Here is a 16,294-nt window from a genome sequence, read left to right as displayed (position 1 = left end):
AACTTGCTAAAATCTAAAGAATTTAAACTGATGTTAATTCCAGTCTTTGTACTATGCAGACATTTGTTCAAGTCTCTTACTTTTTCTCAGTGCAAATTCTTCATCTGATGGCTTCCGTTCTGGCTTGCGTTTGGGAAGCAGCTTTTTCATGGTTTTAGGGCTCTTACTTAGATCCTGTGTGGGGAGAATAAAAAAAAAAAGAGTAGAGCTTCTCTAAAATATTTCAAAGGTTAGTTTCTAAGACGCACAGTGCCATAATTCAGTTTACTAATATTCTTTGGCACATGAGATTTGCCTGAACCGGCTCATTTCCTTTCTATTCCTCCTCCAACTATACACCAAGTTGGATATTTTATCTGTTCTGTGAACAGAAATATACAGAAAAGCTGCTGCAAAAGCATGCAGGCTGTTTGGGAACTGGAGCAAAAGAAACACAAAAGCATATATTAGCACTTTTTTCCCTTAATCTTTGAAGAAACAACCCATTTAATTTGTCTACTTAGAAGCAGGTTAAAAAAGGACCAAAAAAGGAAGCTTGGGAGGTAGTATACTTATATTCATTAAAGTCAGCATTTTTAAATGTTTGGAGCTTTATCAGAACAGACCTACAGCAAAAGAAATACAGCTACGAACAGCATTTCTGCTCTAAATATAATCATGCTAATTTAGAGAAACAATGCTAACTTTGAGAAACTGCTAATTTTACAGGAACAAAAAGGAATATTCTCATCTACCCCTTACCTTACAGGTATGAGCCATCCTCTATAAAAGTACAGAACAAGAAAGTAAAAAGGTGAATCAGCAGGACAGATTGGAGATGATGAAGATAGACTGAATACCATCATAGGCTAAACACCTGATGAGTAAGACTTAACCATACTGGAGAATGCAGTGCCGTACACAAAAGACATGAAAACAATTTAACTTACAAAGAGATGAATATGTAGTACAGCTAATCTGGAGAACCTCTTGTAGCAACCAAGCCCAAATACTAAGCATCTAATTGAAGGCCACCTATCACTTACACCCTGCTGTTTAGCAGATGTACAAAGTGAGGAAAAAAGAAAGTCATAACTGTCACAAGTGCACACCCAGCACAAACAAACAAAAAAAACAACCACACTGCACTGTGTTTAGGCTGTGTTTAAACTGCAAATTCACATGCCTGCAAAATAACATTTTTCTCTTAACATCATATGGTTAAAGAAAAAAAATACGTTCACAGGCACAACTTTAGGCATCTTGATTTAGTGGAAAGTGTCCCTGCCCATGTCAGGGGTTTATAACTAAATGACTTTTAAGGTCCCTTTCAACCCAAACCATTTGGTGATCCTATGATTCTAAATTCACTACTCCTTTTGGGTCCTGTTGCTTAGTACTAAATTAGAATCATAAGAATGCCTAACAGAAAAATATTAAACCTGAAGATATCATCATGACACACAACATTCAGTATTCTCCTTCTTATACCCAGACCTTCATACATAAATCCAATAGTTTCTCAGTATTTACAAAGGCACACACAGTGTAACAGAAGGACCAAATTAACCTATCCCCATCGTTGTATTTCTCTTAGAGCAGATTCCTGCTTCATACCATATGCTAATTAAAAACTACAACAGCATCTTAAAATTTAAGCTGTGAACCAAGAGCCCATTATACCACCACAGCTGTTCAGAATGATTTCATACTGCACTTTCAAGAACCATAAGATCCCTTATACTAGATGCTCCTCAGTATGCTTAGCAAGCAACTTCACAGTAAGCTGGAATGATCAATTGCTAGTTTTTGTTGGATGGGTTTTAAAAAAAAAACTTCTTAAAGTTAGAAAATAAGTGGAAATACTTGGCAGGGAGGAAAAGGTGTCAACATACTCTTCTAACAAACCTTTGTATCTTCTGAGCCATGAGAATAAATGTCTACTTGAAATGAACAGCTTTCACTGTCCATTACCACTGATTCAGAGCTAACTCAATGCACACACACTCAAAACTGTAAAATGTTGGTATGTGAAAGTTACATTTCTCACCATAGGCAGACTGCAGTAATATTTTTTTTGTCTGCTGCACCTCACCTCTTTGTAACAAAGTGCTGCTGAAGGCCGTAGCGGAGGCGCAGGCCGTAAACAGCTCAGACTCCAGGGCTTGGGTGTTTTAGGAGGTTCCAGAGGTCCCCAGTTTATCGTGGTATGCGGAGTCCCATGATGTGACGGATGAGGGAGAGTGTGGTATGCAGGGGTCAGTGGTATCTGCTTGCTGTCCGAGTGCTTGCTGGAGGGTGTTACTGGATGGGAAGGAAGCTGTCAAAGACAGTGGTTGTGGGAAGGGAAAGAAAGCATGTCATCGTCATAAAGACAAACTATCACAAGGAACCAGTGAAAATCTCTTATCTAGTCCTTCTGTGTGTTACTTAAGTTTTTAAAATTTTAACACTGAACTATTATTTGGAAAAACTGAGCATAAAAACATTTTGTTTAACACAGAGAAAGCATGCATTAGAAAAAGAACAGCTACAAGCAGCCCAGCTCCCATTTCTTTCACCACAAAGGTCAGAGTTAAATTAAGATCTATTCATACCAACTCCAGAATACAAAAGATGCCAACAAAAGGAAATTGTTTCTCCAGACTCAAGTACACCATCACCAGTTAAAACCTACTATTCTAAGGGTACTTAAAAGATGATGACATATTACTTAGTCAACACAGAAGTCATGATAATTGTTTGTTGTTTTATTTTAACCTTGTTAAACTATTATACCAAGAACTAAACATTCTACTCTTCCCTCATGCAATTAAAAACAAAATGATATTTTGAAGCAAACTGTAGTTGTAACATATAGTTTTTGTTACTAATGGTAACATAGTAGAAAATGCTTAACATAGCAGCACCCTTGCAGATTACTTAATTCTGTACACACTGCTGATTCACTTCAATGCCTAAAGAGTTTTCTTACCGTGTGAGATGGCACAGAATGAGGTTTAATGGTGGGATTCCCAACAGTTGTGACTTTGGTTTGTTTCTGCAGGTGATCGACCCACTCATGCAAATCTTGTTGGTTGTTACATGACACCAGTATCCTTTCAATCATAGTTCCTAGGTGACAGAAAAAATAAGATGTAGGAAACCACAGAAGAACAACTTAGTCAAACTGACATGATAACACATGATGCACATTTCATAGAACATTATATTGATCAATTACTATGCAAAAAATTTAACCAGTATTTTTGGAAAAAAAGCAAGACATTTTTCCATGTGATAACATTTCTTCCACATATTTATTCCTCTATGAAGCAAAAGAATTCTACCTGTTTTTCTATCTTTGATAATTAAACACCATTATTATAAGTAATATATGTAAAACACAGGTCCACCCTCGGCTCCAGAGGATGAATCCACTAGCTTTACACTTTTCCATTTTTTCCAGGAAAGCTAACATATAGCCTACAATGTCACCCGTTAGTACATAAGCTTCAGTATAGGAAAAATCAAAGTATTGTTCAGAGAAGGTCGGAAGGTCAGGCCGAATCTAATATGAAAGATGAGGCAAGAGTCACTTGGGAACACCACTGGAAGATTTTACCAAGGGTTACTTCAATTTCTGCAGTTAACTCCACTTTAACCCATCACATTCCTCATCTGAGGTCAGCTTCATAGCTATTATCTCAGAAGAACAAGTGCCATCAACTGCTTTTTCCCTCCACCTTGAAGCACTGATGTGTTACGCTCCCTGCCACTTGAGAGCCTCAATTTTACTTCATTGAAACACATCCTGCTTGGAGGCAGAAGTGATCCAGGAAACAAACAAAGGCGTAAGTCTCCACGGTGAGGATTTTGCTCCAGAAGTATATTCCTATGCTTCTGACTTTATGGCCCAGGGAATTAAGTTACATGCTAAAACAAATCACTTGATAGACAGAAAACATCCAAAACAAGCACTATTGCAATCGTGAATAGCAGAGCTACTGAAGGTCCCTCAGTAAAGAAATTGACCATTCCTAAAAGAAAGATCTTGATTAAAGCTCCTCCAGACTGTCTGAAATTCTCTTCCTTAAAGAGAGCAGCACAGTCTAGTAAACAGCAAATAAAAATATTTATAACTAGTACCTGATATTTCAAATGCATTTTTATGGTTTTCACTGTCTTCTAGCTTTGTGATAGTCATTCCAGTCATTGGTAGCTTCCCCTTAAAAAAAAAAAAAGCAGTTAATGGTGAAGTTAAAGCCAAAATATACAAAAAAACATTAAATTATATACGTTTTACTTGGTAAAGTCCTGAATGAACACGTGCAATACAGTAAACTAGCAATCATGCAAACACATGCTGATGGCTTTAAAATATTTTCAAATCCACACAGACAGCTTGTAACAAAAGTTTTTAAGCCAAACATCTGCAAATAGCATCTGTGACTTTAGTGAGTCTATTTGATACCTATGCAGGCTACAAATTCATACAATCGTAACAGCAGTCATTCATCATAGTCTCATGTTCTGGGAACTGAGACATTCAGGGTCATCCCTATTACAAGATCAGAAGCAATGGTGACTGACCTGAAAGCATATATGTTTGCTGCAAACAAATTTTGTTTGTGGTATATTTAGAAAGGAAGATTTCATTAAACAAATCCATCAATTATATACTGAAGACTTGCATCAATTTGCTATCAAATTCACTCTCAAATATATTAAGAAAACAAACCTACTCTCATTTTAAGCCCAACCAGTCTGGAAAAAAAAGTCAGTCTGGGTAACTTTTTGGCCCTTTCAAAACACAGAAGAACAGGTAAAATGCAACACTGTCAGGATGAAAGGCTTTACCAAAAATGCAATGTTATTAAGAAGTTCTTTAAGACAGATTCTTTATTCTCTTACACAGAAGCACTATTCAGAACATGCTGGCAAAAGTGCAAACGCCATGTATTGAGGAATTTTGGCTCCAAAGAAGGGGAATTTTTATTATTATTTTTTTTAAATGACTGCAGGATGGACAAAGGCTTCTTACAAGCTGAACTGAAATCACTTGGTGTTCTCTATGCACAAAACATGCTCAATCACAAGATGCCAAAGAAAAGATTTTTTGCTACAAATTTTCCAATGAAGGAAACATGGTAGTGCTGTACCTTACAATGCAGCCTAAAATCTGTTTTTCAGTTTTTTACTGGTTCCTGAACAACACAGCATAGCCACAATAAAGTGAGGTGCAAGAATTGAAGACACGAACAAAAAAAGAGAATCTGGGAATGCACCAGGCAAGAGATTGACAACAGAATAATGACCACCTGAGCCACATGGAAACCAGAAGTATAAAGATATAGAGAGAGCTTGCGTTCTCCTTCCTTTCGACAGACAATTGTGAGACCCTCTCATAAAACACTGTTTGCACTCCTGACAACTTCCACTTACTACTGCTAAATACACTCCCCATTAACTCAAATGGCAAATACCAGCACTATGACCCCAGAACACCTGACATCTACTGACATCAAATACTCAGAACTACAAAGAGAATACACTGTAAAGTCAGAGAAGCTGCAGCTTACACCTAAACTTCAAGAATCAGGAACTTTCTTCTTTTCTCAGTTTATAAACATGCACCAATCAGGAAAAGAGACATCAGGTACAGATGCTGACTTCAAGGACACTGTTTCTTTTGGAACAACTGAGGGAGTTGCATCTTTCATCTGCTCATGTCCTACTTAGAAGACAAGAACCTCAAAATAGAAATCCGTATGGCAAATACCATGCAATCCTGACACAGCTCCAAGCCACTGTCTCACTCTCCAAGCACTCAGTGTGATTAAACAATTTTGCCTTGCTATGAGAATGCAGACATTAAGATATAAGGAGTTCTTAATGTTGAGAAAAAAATCACATTAGAACTTATGAGAAATTAATAGTTTAGCATTCAACAGAGCATTGGGCAGTAAATACTAAGGAAGTGTCATGAACATACTGAACAGATGCTGAAAATAAGTGCACAGAAAATTGCTAGTTTACTGAACAATGCTGTGCACCTGAAGGACAAAATGGGACAGAGAAGGAAAAAAGCATATGCAATGTAAAATAGGAGGGCAGAATTAAGCCTGACAGATTCATTGTTTAATTCTATATTGTGTGTTTCTTAGCACAAAAATTTACAGTCAGTTGCTTTTGTAACCAGAGTACAAGCATCTTCCTTCATTGAGAATTCTGATTGTGCTACTTGAGATCTAGCACTCACCTGCCTTTCTTAATATCTTTGTCCATCTACATCAGGACAGAACACTGACCAAAGGTTATTGGGAGCAGCACAAAGCTAACAGAAGCTTAATTATCTAAATGAACCACCTAACACACCACAGTCAGATAAATTCAGCTACTCCCATGAATACAAAAAGTGAACTTTACAATTTAATTGCTCCTAATAAAGTCACACAGTTTGTGACTGGATGCAGACAACCACGTAGGAATCTCAAATGGCAGATGAATCACTACTAATGAAGGAACAATTTTTTTCTCCTCATTATTCTAGGTTGTTTTCTTGGTGTTTTCTGTTTTGTTTTTTAAATAAATGATCAGTTCTTGTTGCAGAAACTACCTTTTCTACTTGTAAAAATAGAAGTTTAACAACCCAAGTTTTCTATGAAATATTTGGCAAAAATACATGCCAGCATTTACACAGATGTAAACGTATTACCTTACCTGATAGATGAACCCACTCATTCTTGGGCTGGCAGACAACATTAACAAAATGTTAGGGAAGAGAAGAAGATACCTTTCATTCTTTTCCTTATCAAAAAAAGAAAATGAAAAAGTAAATACAACATCACAAGACCCCTTCTCACGTTTTATATTATTTAAAATGATCAGCAAAATTACAACTCTACAGTTACACCACAAATACTTGCCCCTGGCAAAATTAAACTCCCATAAAGGTAGAACAAATTAGAATTATTTCATTTTCTATTTGAAAACTGCTAGTGACATGCCTATACTCCTTCCTGGAAAGCAGAGCTTTATCACTTAAATAATTAATTTTATAGTTTGGGTGAAATACTAGCCTTGTTTAATTTAGTAACACCCAATTTGCTGACTTCACTGAATCCAAGAACATTAATATATATGTGTATATATATATACACACACACACACAATATACAAAACTTGACCAGATACTGTTACTATAATGGCAAAACTTGTGTCTCTCAAATATAAAATCAGATTTTTACAAAATATCAGATTAGCATCAGAACTAGAAAAAGATTATGAAAGTAATGATGCTTACACTCAGAATGGAAACAACATTGCTTTGTTCTCTTTTAATTTGATGGTTGCACTTAAGATGAGCATTAACACAAAGTTTTCATTTTAATGACTAATATATTCCTTTTAAAGTGATTGTTTCAATTTCTAACACCTCTGCTATACCATACAGGTTCTTACCAAGTTAAAATGTTTCTATTTGTTTCTCAGTCTTTACAAACGTGTACATCATTTAAAAGACAAAAAGCAAATGCTTTTGCACTCATTTGTTCTATATCTAGTCAAAAAGCAGTTGCTACACAGAAGCTTCTAAGAGTCCATTACATTTGACACTGTAATTATGAGTTTGATGTGGATTCTTTTTCTTTAAAACAAGATGCAGCAATAGGAGATGCATTATCAGCTCTATTGATAGATTTGTTTTAAACAGCTAACATGATATCTGGTAGCAAGTTATCTGGTGACAAACTTTAAAGAATTCAGTTGCAAAAGCACTTTCCTCTTTCCTCATACATAAGGGAGGAAACTGATTGAATATGGTTGCAATACAAAAACTCCCAACAAGTTCAAAGCTTAATTGATTATACAGGAGAACAGCTTATCATTAAACCACATCAGAATCTATCTACAAATGAGAACACCTATATTCAAGTAGCTTATTTCTTATTTTATTATAAAAGCCTTAAATCAATGCAGAAAGATTTTATTCTAGATCAATAATAAAAATACATTCTTATTCTGCTACCAAATGATTATTATCAATTTAACTGCAAAAGAGAAAGGAAGACTGACAATAAAGATGAGAACTACATTACCTCACTTCCAGCACACTGAATCATGACCTGGGACATGTAAATCACATTGCCAAGTGTTTTAATATCTTCCCCCTCCCAACAACGGATCGCTTCTGTTAGTATTTGTAGTTCAAGTTCTTTCCTTTTCCGTACTTCTTGACATTGTGCCTAACAAACAGAGGCAAAAATATTCTCTCGTATCAACTCTATTAACATGGAACAGGCTGAGGGTAGAAATACAACTATATATTTACCACTGTCACTGTAGTACACAGAAGACAGGACCTAAATGTGAAGCATTTTTTTTTAACATTACTATTACCAGTATAAAACTAATCTTGCTAAACTTGAATATTATTTCTTTCTTTAATAGACCGACTTCAATTACAAATCCATAGTTACATCCTTGTTTTTTTAAATTTCCCTTTTCTTTACATTTTACATTTTTGGATTTGTAACAAAAAACAGCTAGGAAGCAGCAACACAGCTGTCTTGAAAACATATGGCTATACACAAAGAAGAGACTTGTTAATTGTGCAAACTGAATGCGTATAACCTTCTGCTCCTATTTCTATTACATTTCCTGCCAACCTATTTTCACTAACCATACTCCCAACTTGAATTTTTCTCAAGAACTGTTTCCTCTCATTTGTGAAGCACTCAGAATCGGGGATCCTCAAACCTCTTCTGAACACAGAAAACAGTACAATTTCTGCTTTAAAATGTAAAAATAGGAAGTGCCACCAGGATGCACTGCTAACAGGAAACAAAAGTTAAGTCTACTGTAATTGAGAATGCAAGAAATACACCTGTTGCAGTTGTAATTCTTAAATTCAAAAGTTATACTCTTTAAATTTAAGATTTATTGTCCTTTAAATGACAATAACAACTCATCTGTTCAAAGCAGGCTTATTCTCTTCATTACTTAAAGTTCCTACATTCCCAGCCTTGTTTGCACTATACCCATTATCACTTCTCCCTCAACTCCAACCCTACACCCCTAGAATGAATGCACCCTCGTAAAATCTCAAAAATGCAATCTTTAGGTCACAAATGCACATGGAAAGGAAAATGAAGCACAAGTAAGAGAGCAGACAGATGCAGAATGCTCACATGGCTCTTCTGTCATTAGTCTGTTTGCTGTAGCTCCCCAACAACATGCAGTTCTTAGCTCTGCCCACAAACTACATTATCTCCAAAATCCCAAAACTTTCACAAAATTTTCTTATACAGATGTGTACAAAAATGTTTCACATTTTAGAAGCAACAGAGATTAAGCTGAAAAACATGGTGCTGAAAATATACGTGATCTATTTTTCATTCCTCTTACAGAAAGGTTTTTGAAGGCTGTCATGGATTTCTGAATGTCTGGACGATCTGGATGATAATCCTAAAAGCAAGGAGAAAAACATACAATAAAAATTTTTGTTTTAGTAAAAATAATCATAAAAATGTTTATAGGCTTACCTAAGAGCAAATAAACTATCCCATAAAATAAAAGCTTTCCCACCTTCCTGTTCTCTTTCCATAGCCTTCCCATTCAAAATACTGGTGATCTTCCTCTCAGTAAAAGTGAAATAGAAATGTTGTAGATGACTCTTATGCTTACAACAGAGTCAAGGAAATTTTATACGTCCTTCTGGACACAAAAAAATCGCTTACCAACTTGAACTCCTAATAAAAAGCGTATATTTTAAAAGGTTTTATTTGGCTTGTTGCCTTTCATTGTAAATAAATCACACTTCCTTCAGAGTCATTGACTGACAAACCATGTGACTCAGAAACTAGTGATAGTTTCTATTTCTCTTTCTCCTTCACAGCTCACAAGTCTAGCCTATAAGATGAAAATGCAGAAAACAGTTAATCTTCAAACATCTTCCCACTATGGAAAGATCATCTTGACTTCTGCTGAACACTGTCCAGAAATGATATGTCCAACAGGTTGAAATCCTAAGATGAAAAGCAGCACTTCTACAAGATAAAGTTGCTTCATGTTGTGTGCAGGAGTCCAAAAAAAAAACCCAACATCAAGTCAACTGTAGACCCTGCAAGACTGTTCTAGGAGTGAAGGTTAGCTTCTCTGCATAGCTTTATTGTAAACATTTAGCTTTCTCAGGAAGTCTTACTGCACCACCTTTTGAAATATGGCAGCCCATATTATGGAAGGAAGACGAAACAAAGGTCATTTGGGGTCCCATCATGTTTGACATGTACCTTTAAAATAATTGTTGTCAAATCATCATTAAGCTGGAACATAAATGCTGATAAGATATACCTCCATGTGCCTTTCAAGCTCTTTGAGTAACGTGGGGTATTTATCCAGACGCATAAAAGGTTTGCTGAGGCCTGTGGTCAGTACAAGGATCCCAGGACTGTTGGCACCCTTCACCTCCATGAATTCTCCTAGCTCCTCACTGCACACACAAGATATTTAAGCAAATTAATATCAAATTACCAAGAAAATTAAAATTAAATTAGATTCTTCTCTTCAGTTTTTCACACTCAGTTAATTCTGGAGATAAAACATTAATTCAAACAAATTAAAAAATTCAAGAACTCAAGTACAACTTAAGAGCTCTCATTTGATCTACTAACCAGCAGCTATACAAGTAGTAAATAATCAGATACTGGTGTGCAGTCTATCCTCACGAGCTAAAGTTTCAAGGTCTTTATAACTACATAACACGTTTTTAACATCAGCATTAGTTTAAGAAACCAAAACTCTCCAAACATCATGAATTGGTATTTCCTCTACCCATAGTTCTTCATATTTGGATCATTTCTCACAACTGACTTCCAGCACATCCCTTCCAGTTGTTACATAAATTCTCATGTCGCTTTGCTACCTTTTAATGGAATTAAAGTTCACTTTGCTACCAATGAAGCTTATGATATCTACATTCTCTGCTTCCTTACACAGCAGAAATTTCAGAAAAATAAGGTAGAGGACAAGTTGCTATTGGTCATCTAAACTTCAAAAAAAAAATCAGCCTTTTCCTTGAGGAAAGGAAGGTACAGCAGTACCTGGGCTTATTTCTGAGCTTGAGAAAACACACGTTGCAGACATACATGCATATCTGAATATAAAATCTAGTTAAGAAAATTCAGAAAGCTACTTATTAAAAAGAAAATCCTTTCTGCATTCAAGCTATGCCATTCTAGTCATCTGCAGATGGAGCTGTTAGCATTTTGAGCAGTTGTTACTGTAAATTAACTAGCTCTCAAACAAACCCCTATACTATCATGTGATAATCATTAAAATCTTTTGTAAGTTATCCTGAAAATCATTACTTTCAGCTCATTAACAACAGTACTTCCCTGTAAATCAAGGCTTAAAACACTTGTTTGCCTTTGTAGTCTTACTTTTCAAAGAAAGCCTTTGCCAGCTGTCAGATTAAATTCTTTTGACAACAGTAAATAAATTAAGAAAATGTAACTGTTAAACAACTATTTGCAATAAAGGAGGAAAACTTGCACATTAGGGTCTCATTAACAAAATTCTTTTATTTAAGCCTAGGTGACAATCTGGGAGGTGCAAGTTTCTCCAAAATTAGGGCACATTGTTTTGATGTACTGAAATGAAAGCAAATCCTGGTCTGTTCAGCTTCCTAAGAAAAAAAACACTGACAGGACACTGCTATGATACATAAAAATACATAGGTTCAAATAACAGTGAGCTGTCCATATAAAAGCACAGATTAAGACAGAATTGACCCTGTCTACCCCTCCCCCCCCGCAAACACATCCCTTCCCATTTCAGAAGGTCTGACACTTTTATTAGCATAGTTTGTCCAAATAGATAACGAGAGCAAAGCAAGAACAGAGATCTTCTCATGCAGATACATCTTCCCCAAAATCTCTCTCCTTCCAACTATTACTTTCTTCAGGTTCAAAGAACAGAAAGTACTTTTCTTATTTGCCTTTAGTTAATTGGTATTTACTTACATTACCTTGTTTAAATACACCAATACTGCTTCTGTATTGCCGCCTGGTAGGACACAACCTCACATAACCTCCTTCAGAGGACACCAAGCCCTGGCACTTCTCAGTGCATACAGGTGTGTTTCTGAACTTCTGAACCAGAAGTTAAGAAAGCAGATAAGGAAGTTTCCCAACACTTTCTTTGTACTGTCAAGTTGTATAGAGAAGGGATCGGCACACCAGATCACCCAGGAGGCAGGCCTCCTTTCTCCATCACTTACAAGCAGAACACCTGTGTGACTCTAGGTCAGCCTGTGACATGACCAGGTTTGGGCCAAAACTCACTGAAAAACTTCCTACAATAAAACTGAGTACTTCTCCGGCTTAAATTTAGATATAAGAAGCTACCCAAGAGAATATCTTGATACTCAAGATTTACTTTGGTTTAAGTTTTTCTTTCGTTGTTGGTTTTTTGTTTTTTTTTTTTAATCACAAACCCTTACTCAGTGTAAAAAAAAATGTTATCAACTTATTCAGGTGGCACTCTCAAGGTGACTTAAGCATGAGTCGAAGTCCCTATGTTGGTTTACAGGGGTGCCAGCTACCCGTTCAACCCAGGATTTATGGCTGATTTCCTGGAACATTACATTGACTGGCTGTGGTGTGGTCATACATCCTCTATCTCAGACAAGTGAATGTGCAAGGTGACATAGGGGGTGGGTGGAGAGGGGACAAATCAGGACACCACAGCTAGATTCTACACAAAACTTTACCAAAGCTCACCTGTGAAAGCCTTTCTGTCACAAGATACAATGCTTTACATTCCTATTCACTCTGTATATAGTATTGATCTCAGGTATTCCATTGGGTTGATCTATCTTGTTTGTAATTAATTCTCCCTGTAAGCACCCCATACCCCCTTACCTATTATTGTTTTCTCTCCAGTGATATATGCCACAAGAACTAACAAGAAATGAACTCATTCTTTACTTTTTCTTTACTTCAGCCAGATGCAGCCCCTGCTGCCTAACTTTACAAACTATTTCAATTCTCATCCCTTGTTACTCATCCCCACTTCAGATAGATGTACATGTCTATACAAGCTTCTTTCATCTCCAAAATATCAGTATGTTTTATAGTACAAGCCAACCATTGATTCCCCTCATTCAATATACCATCATTCTTTCATCTTTAGATTGCCAAGACACAAACATCCCTAATTATTTTTTGCTATCTCCATGCTGCTGTGTGCATACAAATCCATTATAGAAATGGCAGTTGCTGAGCTACCCCACAACACGATGCTTTTTAAAATAAATATTTCATTATCTAATGCCTCTACAGTAGGAGGACCACAGTGCCTACCAACTCCATTTCACCCACATTCATATCCCCTTTGTTTGTCACTGTGCCTTTTCTTCCTGACCTCAGCACTGTTAACACAGGCATGTCAGAAAATGGGGGGAAAAAAAAAGCTCACTGAAGCCTGGCAGGTGACTACTTTAAAACCTGAAATAAAATATAAACAAAATCTTCTCTGCCTACTCTGCAACCCCTGACTTTAAGAAAGAGATTCTACCCTTAAGCGAGGTTACAGCGGTTGCCATGCTAGCCACTGCTCTCTAGCACAGGACACTGTTGTTTATTGCCTCATTTTTAATCACAGTGCAAGAGCCTACAGAGCAAGTTGAAGTGAGCTGAGGTTTAAAATGTACACAGCGTCCTGAAAAACTCGCTTAACAATTGCATCACCAGGAAGCCTTTTACACAGAGCTGCGTTAAAAGGTGCAATTAAAACTGAATTACGCAGTTTCCCTCCTGACGTTCCCAAGAGGACAATGTTTTCTTTCATTCACTTCTATAGGTCGCTCTGACAAGTTTCGACATGCTTGCTTGTTCAAAGTCTAAAAGGAACACGCACACACACTTAATCACAGGAGGCAAAGCTTTGTTCAAGCAGTGTGCTGGTGCAGTGCTGGTGCAGACCCTGGTACCTCTCTGGCTCAACCTAAACCAACCTCCTATCCCTACAGGTAGAGGAACAAAAAGTATCTGGCACAGAAGGAAATTATTTTAGCTCAAAGCGACCGTCCCTCATTTATTCACAAAGGACAAATGCAACTCTGAAACATAAGGGAAAGATTTGCTTCCAATAAAACGTGGGTGGGTTACAACGCTGTTTGAATACGACAACAGTTTCTTTAATTAATAGCAGCTTAAATATATCCGTGTTGTTAGCTTAAGAGCACAGCTGCTTTGACAAAGACAATGGCTCTTTCATGTCGCTGTTTCAAATGATGCTTATAAGTACCACCTTTCTAGTCAGTATATACTAAATCAAACTCTGGCCCACAATTAAGCCATATGTTACTTTTGTGGCTTTTGTGTTATTTTGTTGTTGTTGTTTGCTTTTTTAATAAAGAATAAAAAATAAAAATCAATTTTGCTGAACAGGAAAAGCTTTTTAACTGTTCAATCATCAACTGACTCAAAACTGCCTACATAAGTAACTTCTCAGAAAGAAGCAGTCAAGATTTCAATACGCAGCCTGCATCACTTTACAGAATAAAAAATGTTGTGCTTCAAATCTTGAGCAGAAGAGTTTTCCCTCCTCTCCAGACTACAGTTAGCTCACAGCAAAATAATTTTTAGAAAAGTATCTTTAAGCCATATTAACATATTCAAATCTTTCTTAGCACAGCTGCCTTGAAAGCTGCAAATCAGACCGGGGGAAGGGAAGAAAACAAGTTCAGATGTGCGCACAGTCACAGAAAGAAAAACACATCCAGGAACTAAAATGTAGCTTTAAAATCACAACTTACGCTTCTGAAGTAGGTCTCTGTTTGTAATAGATGGAGCACGAGCTATCACTGCTGAGAGGTCTGAGGACTGCACACAGGCACCGCATTTTGAGAGCGTCGCAGCACAGCTCGGCTCAGCAATCCCTCAGCCTCTGCTTTCAGTTCCCAGCTTCTCAGCTGAGCTCCTCACTCAAGGACTGCTGATCAGCGTATGACATCAGCCTGCACACTTGCAAGCTCAGAGATGCACATAAATGGGGGAGGCACAAAGAGTTTTCTGACTCAAGCTGATCTGTATTCCATGCTCCAGTTACACGGAGTAATTGTGATGTTTCAGCTTCAGCAGCTTTCTCCAGACTGCTAAGCCAGTGATGCAAACACAGAATGTACGTGGGACTTGTTATCTAAAAAAACTGAAGGATCTAACAAAACTAATACTTGAACAAGTGGAGTTCTGCAAATAGCTCCCAGCAATTCTTGCAGCTGAAAACTGGCTCAGAAATTATTTTGCAATAAAAGCAACAGAGATTACTGATTTGAAGCTTCTTTTTGAGCAAAATATTTTTCTTTTAGAAACATTTTTCATCCACATTGTTTAAACAATGCCATGTTTACTTTAAATGAAAGTCAAAAAGCTTAAGAAACCAGTCTCTCCCCAGTGATTACATATTTACTACCGATTACATTTTCTCCATGTTAAGAAGAGTTTCATTAAGAAGAGTTATAAAGTCCCACCAGACAAGTGAGGTTTTGAGAGTACCTCCACCCACCCATTACATTATCCACCTTCCAGGTAGCTCTGTACTTAAGTATTTTTTCCTTTGTCATTTTGGATATAGACTGCATACGTTCCCATGCTAGCTACTACTTCCACTTTCTCTTTGCTGGACTCTGTCTTTGCAATTAACTTTGTGGTTTCTGATCTTCCCAGAGGTAAGTAACAGCTCAAGTTCCTGGGACTCCTCACTCCTCTGCAATTATTCATCACTGTACTTTGTATTCAACTGTTTTGTTTGTTTTTTTATTGGTTTGCAAGAAATTCTTTCATGTCTTAGGTTGCTCATCCTGTTTCTTTCTCTTACTAGAAGGCAAACCTATTTCTCTGATCAGAAGCACAAATGGCAAATAACACTATTTAACATCCTTAAGGCAGAATAGCTTTGACCAATTTTCTCCAAAAAATAACATAACATTATTACAGTTGACCACCTACCCCTGCACTTGAACTGGGATTTTCAAGAAGAACTATGGAATAGTGAAACTGATATCTCATACAGTGCTGCCAAAGAGGTATGACTGTTACAGAATGCAGAAAAGAAAATAGAGGTTGTGTACAGTGGCACCACAGCTACTGCTGGAGAAGGGAATGTGGACAACACACAATGGTGGAAGCAGAACACTGATCTCAGCAAGGGTCACCACCCAGCTATGGCTGGCAAGCTCCATCTCTTAAGCTCTAGCCTGTGGCTTAAGACAATTACAAAATCTGGTGACAAGCCTCAAAAAAAATTACTCCATTCTTTAACATTCTTGAGT

General features: G+C 36.9%; 1 protein-coding gene across 9 annotated transcripts in view; it reads right to left on the bottom strand.

Moving 5' to 3' along the window:
* ARHGEF7 (Rho guanine nucleotide exchange factor 7) overlaps positions 1-16,294 on the bottom strand; it is a 110,045-nt gene that overhangs the window by 20,606 nt on the left and 73,145 nt on the right. For all 9 annotated transcript variants that reach the window (XM_090128900.1, XM_031613792.2, XM_031613791.2 and 6 more), the window contains 8 exons: positions 10,312-10,450; positions 9,367-9,426; positions 8,058-8,204; positions 6,682-6,768; positions 4,108-4,186; positions 2,954-3,093; positions 2,075-2,299; positions 81-174 (listed from right to left, as the gene is read on the bottom strand). In XM_090128900.1, the coding sequence (XP_089985026.1) occupies positions 81-174; positions 2,075-2,299; positions 2,954-3,093; positions 4,108-4,186; positions 6,682-6,768; positions 8,058-8,204; positions 9,367-9,426; positions 10,312-10,450 (971 nt within the window). The remainder of the gene's footprint in view (positions 1-80; positions 175-2,074; positions 2,300-2,953; positions 3,094-4,107; positions 4,187-6,681; positions 6,769-8,057; positions 8,205-9,366; positions 9,427-10,311; positions 10,451-16,294) is intronic.

This window comes from Phasianus colchicus, chromosome 1, assembly GCF_987193195.1.
Source record: "Phasianus colchicus chromosome 1, bPhaCol1.hap1.1, whole genome shotgun sequence".
NCBI lineage: Eukaryota > Metazoa > Chordata > Aves > Galliformes > Phasianidae > Phasianus > Phasianus colchicus.
Note: the sequence above shows the minus strand (reverse complement) of the source record. Positions and strands in the feature narration are given on the sequence as shown.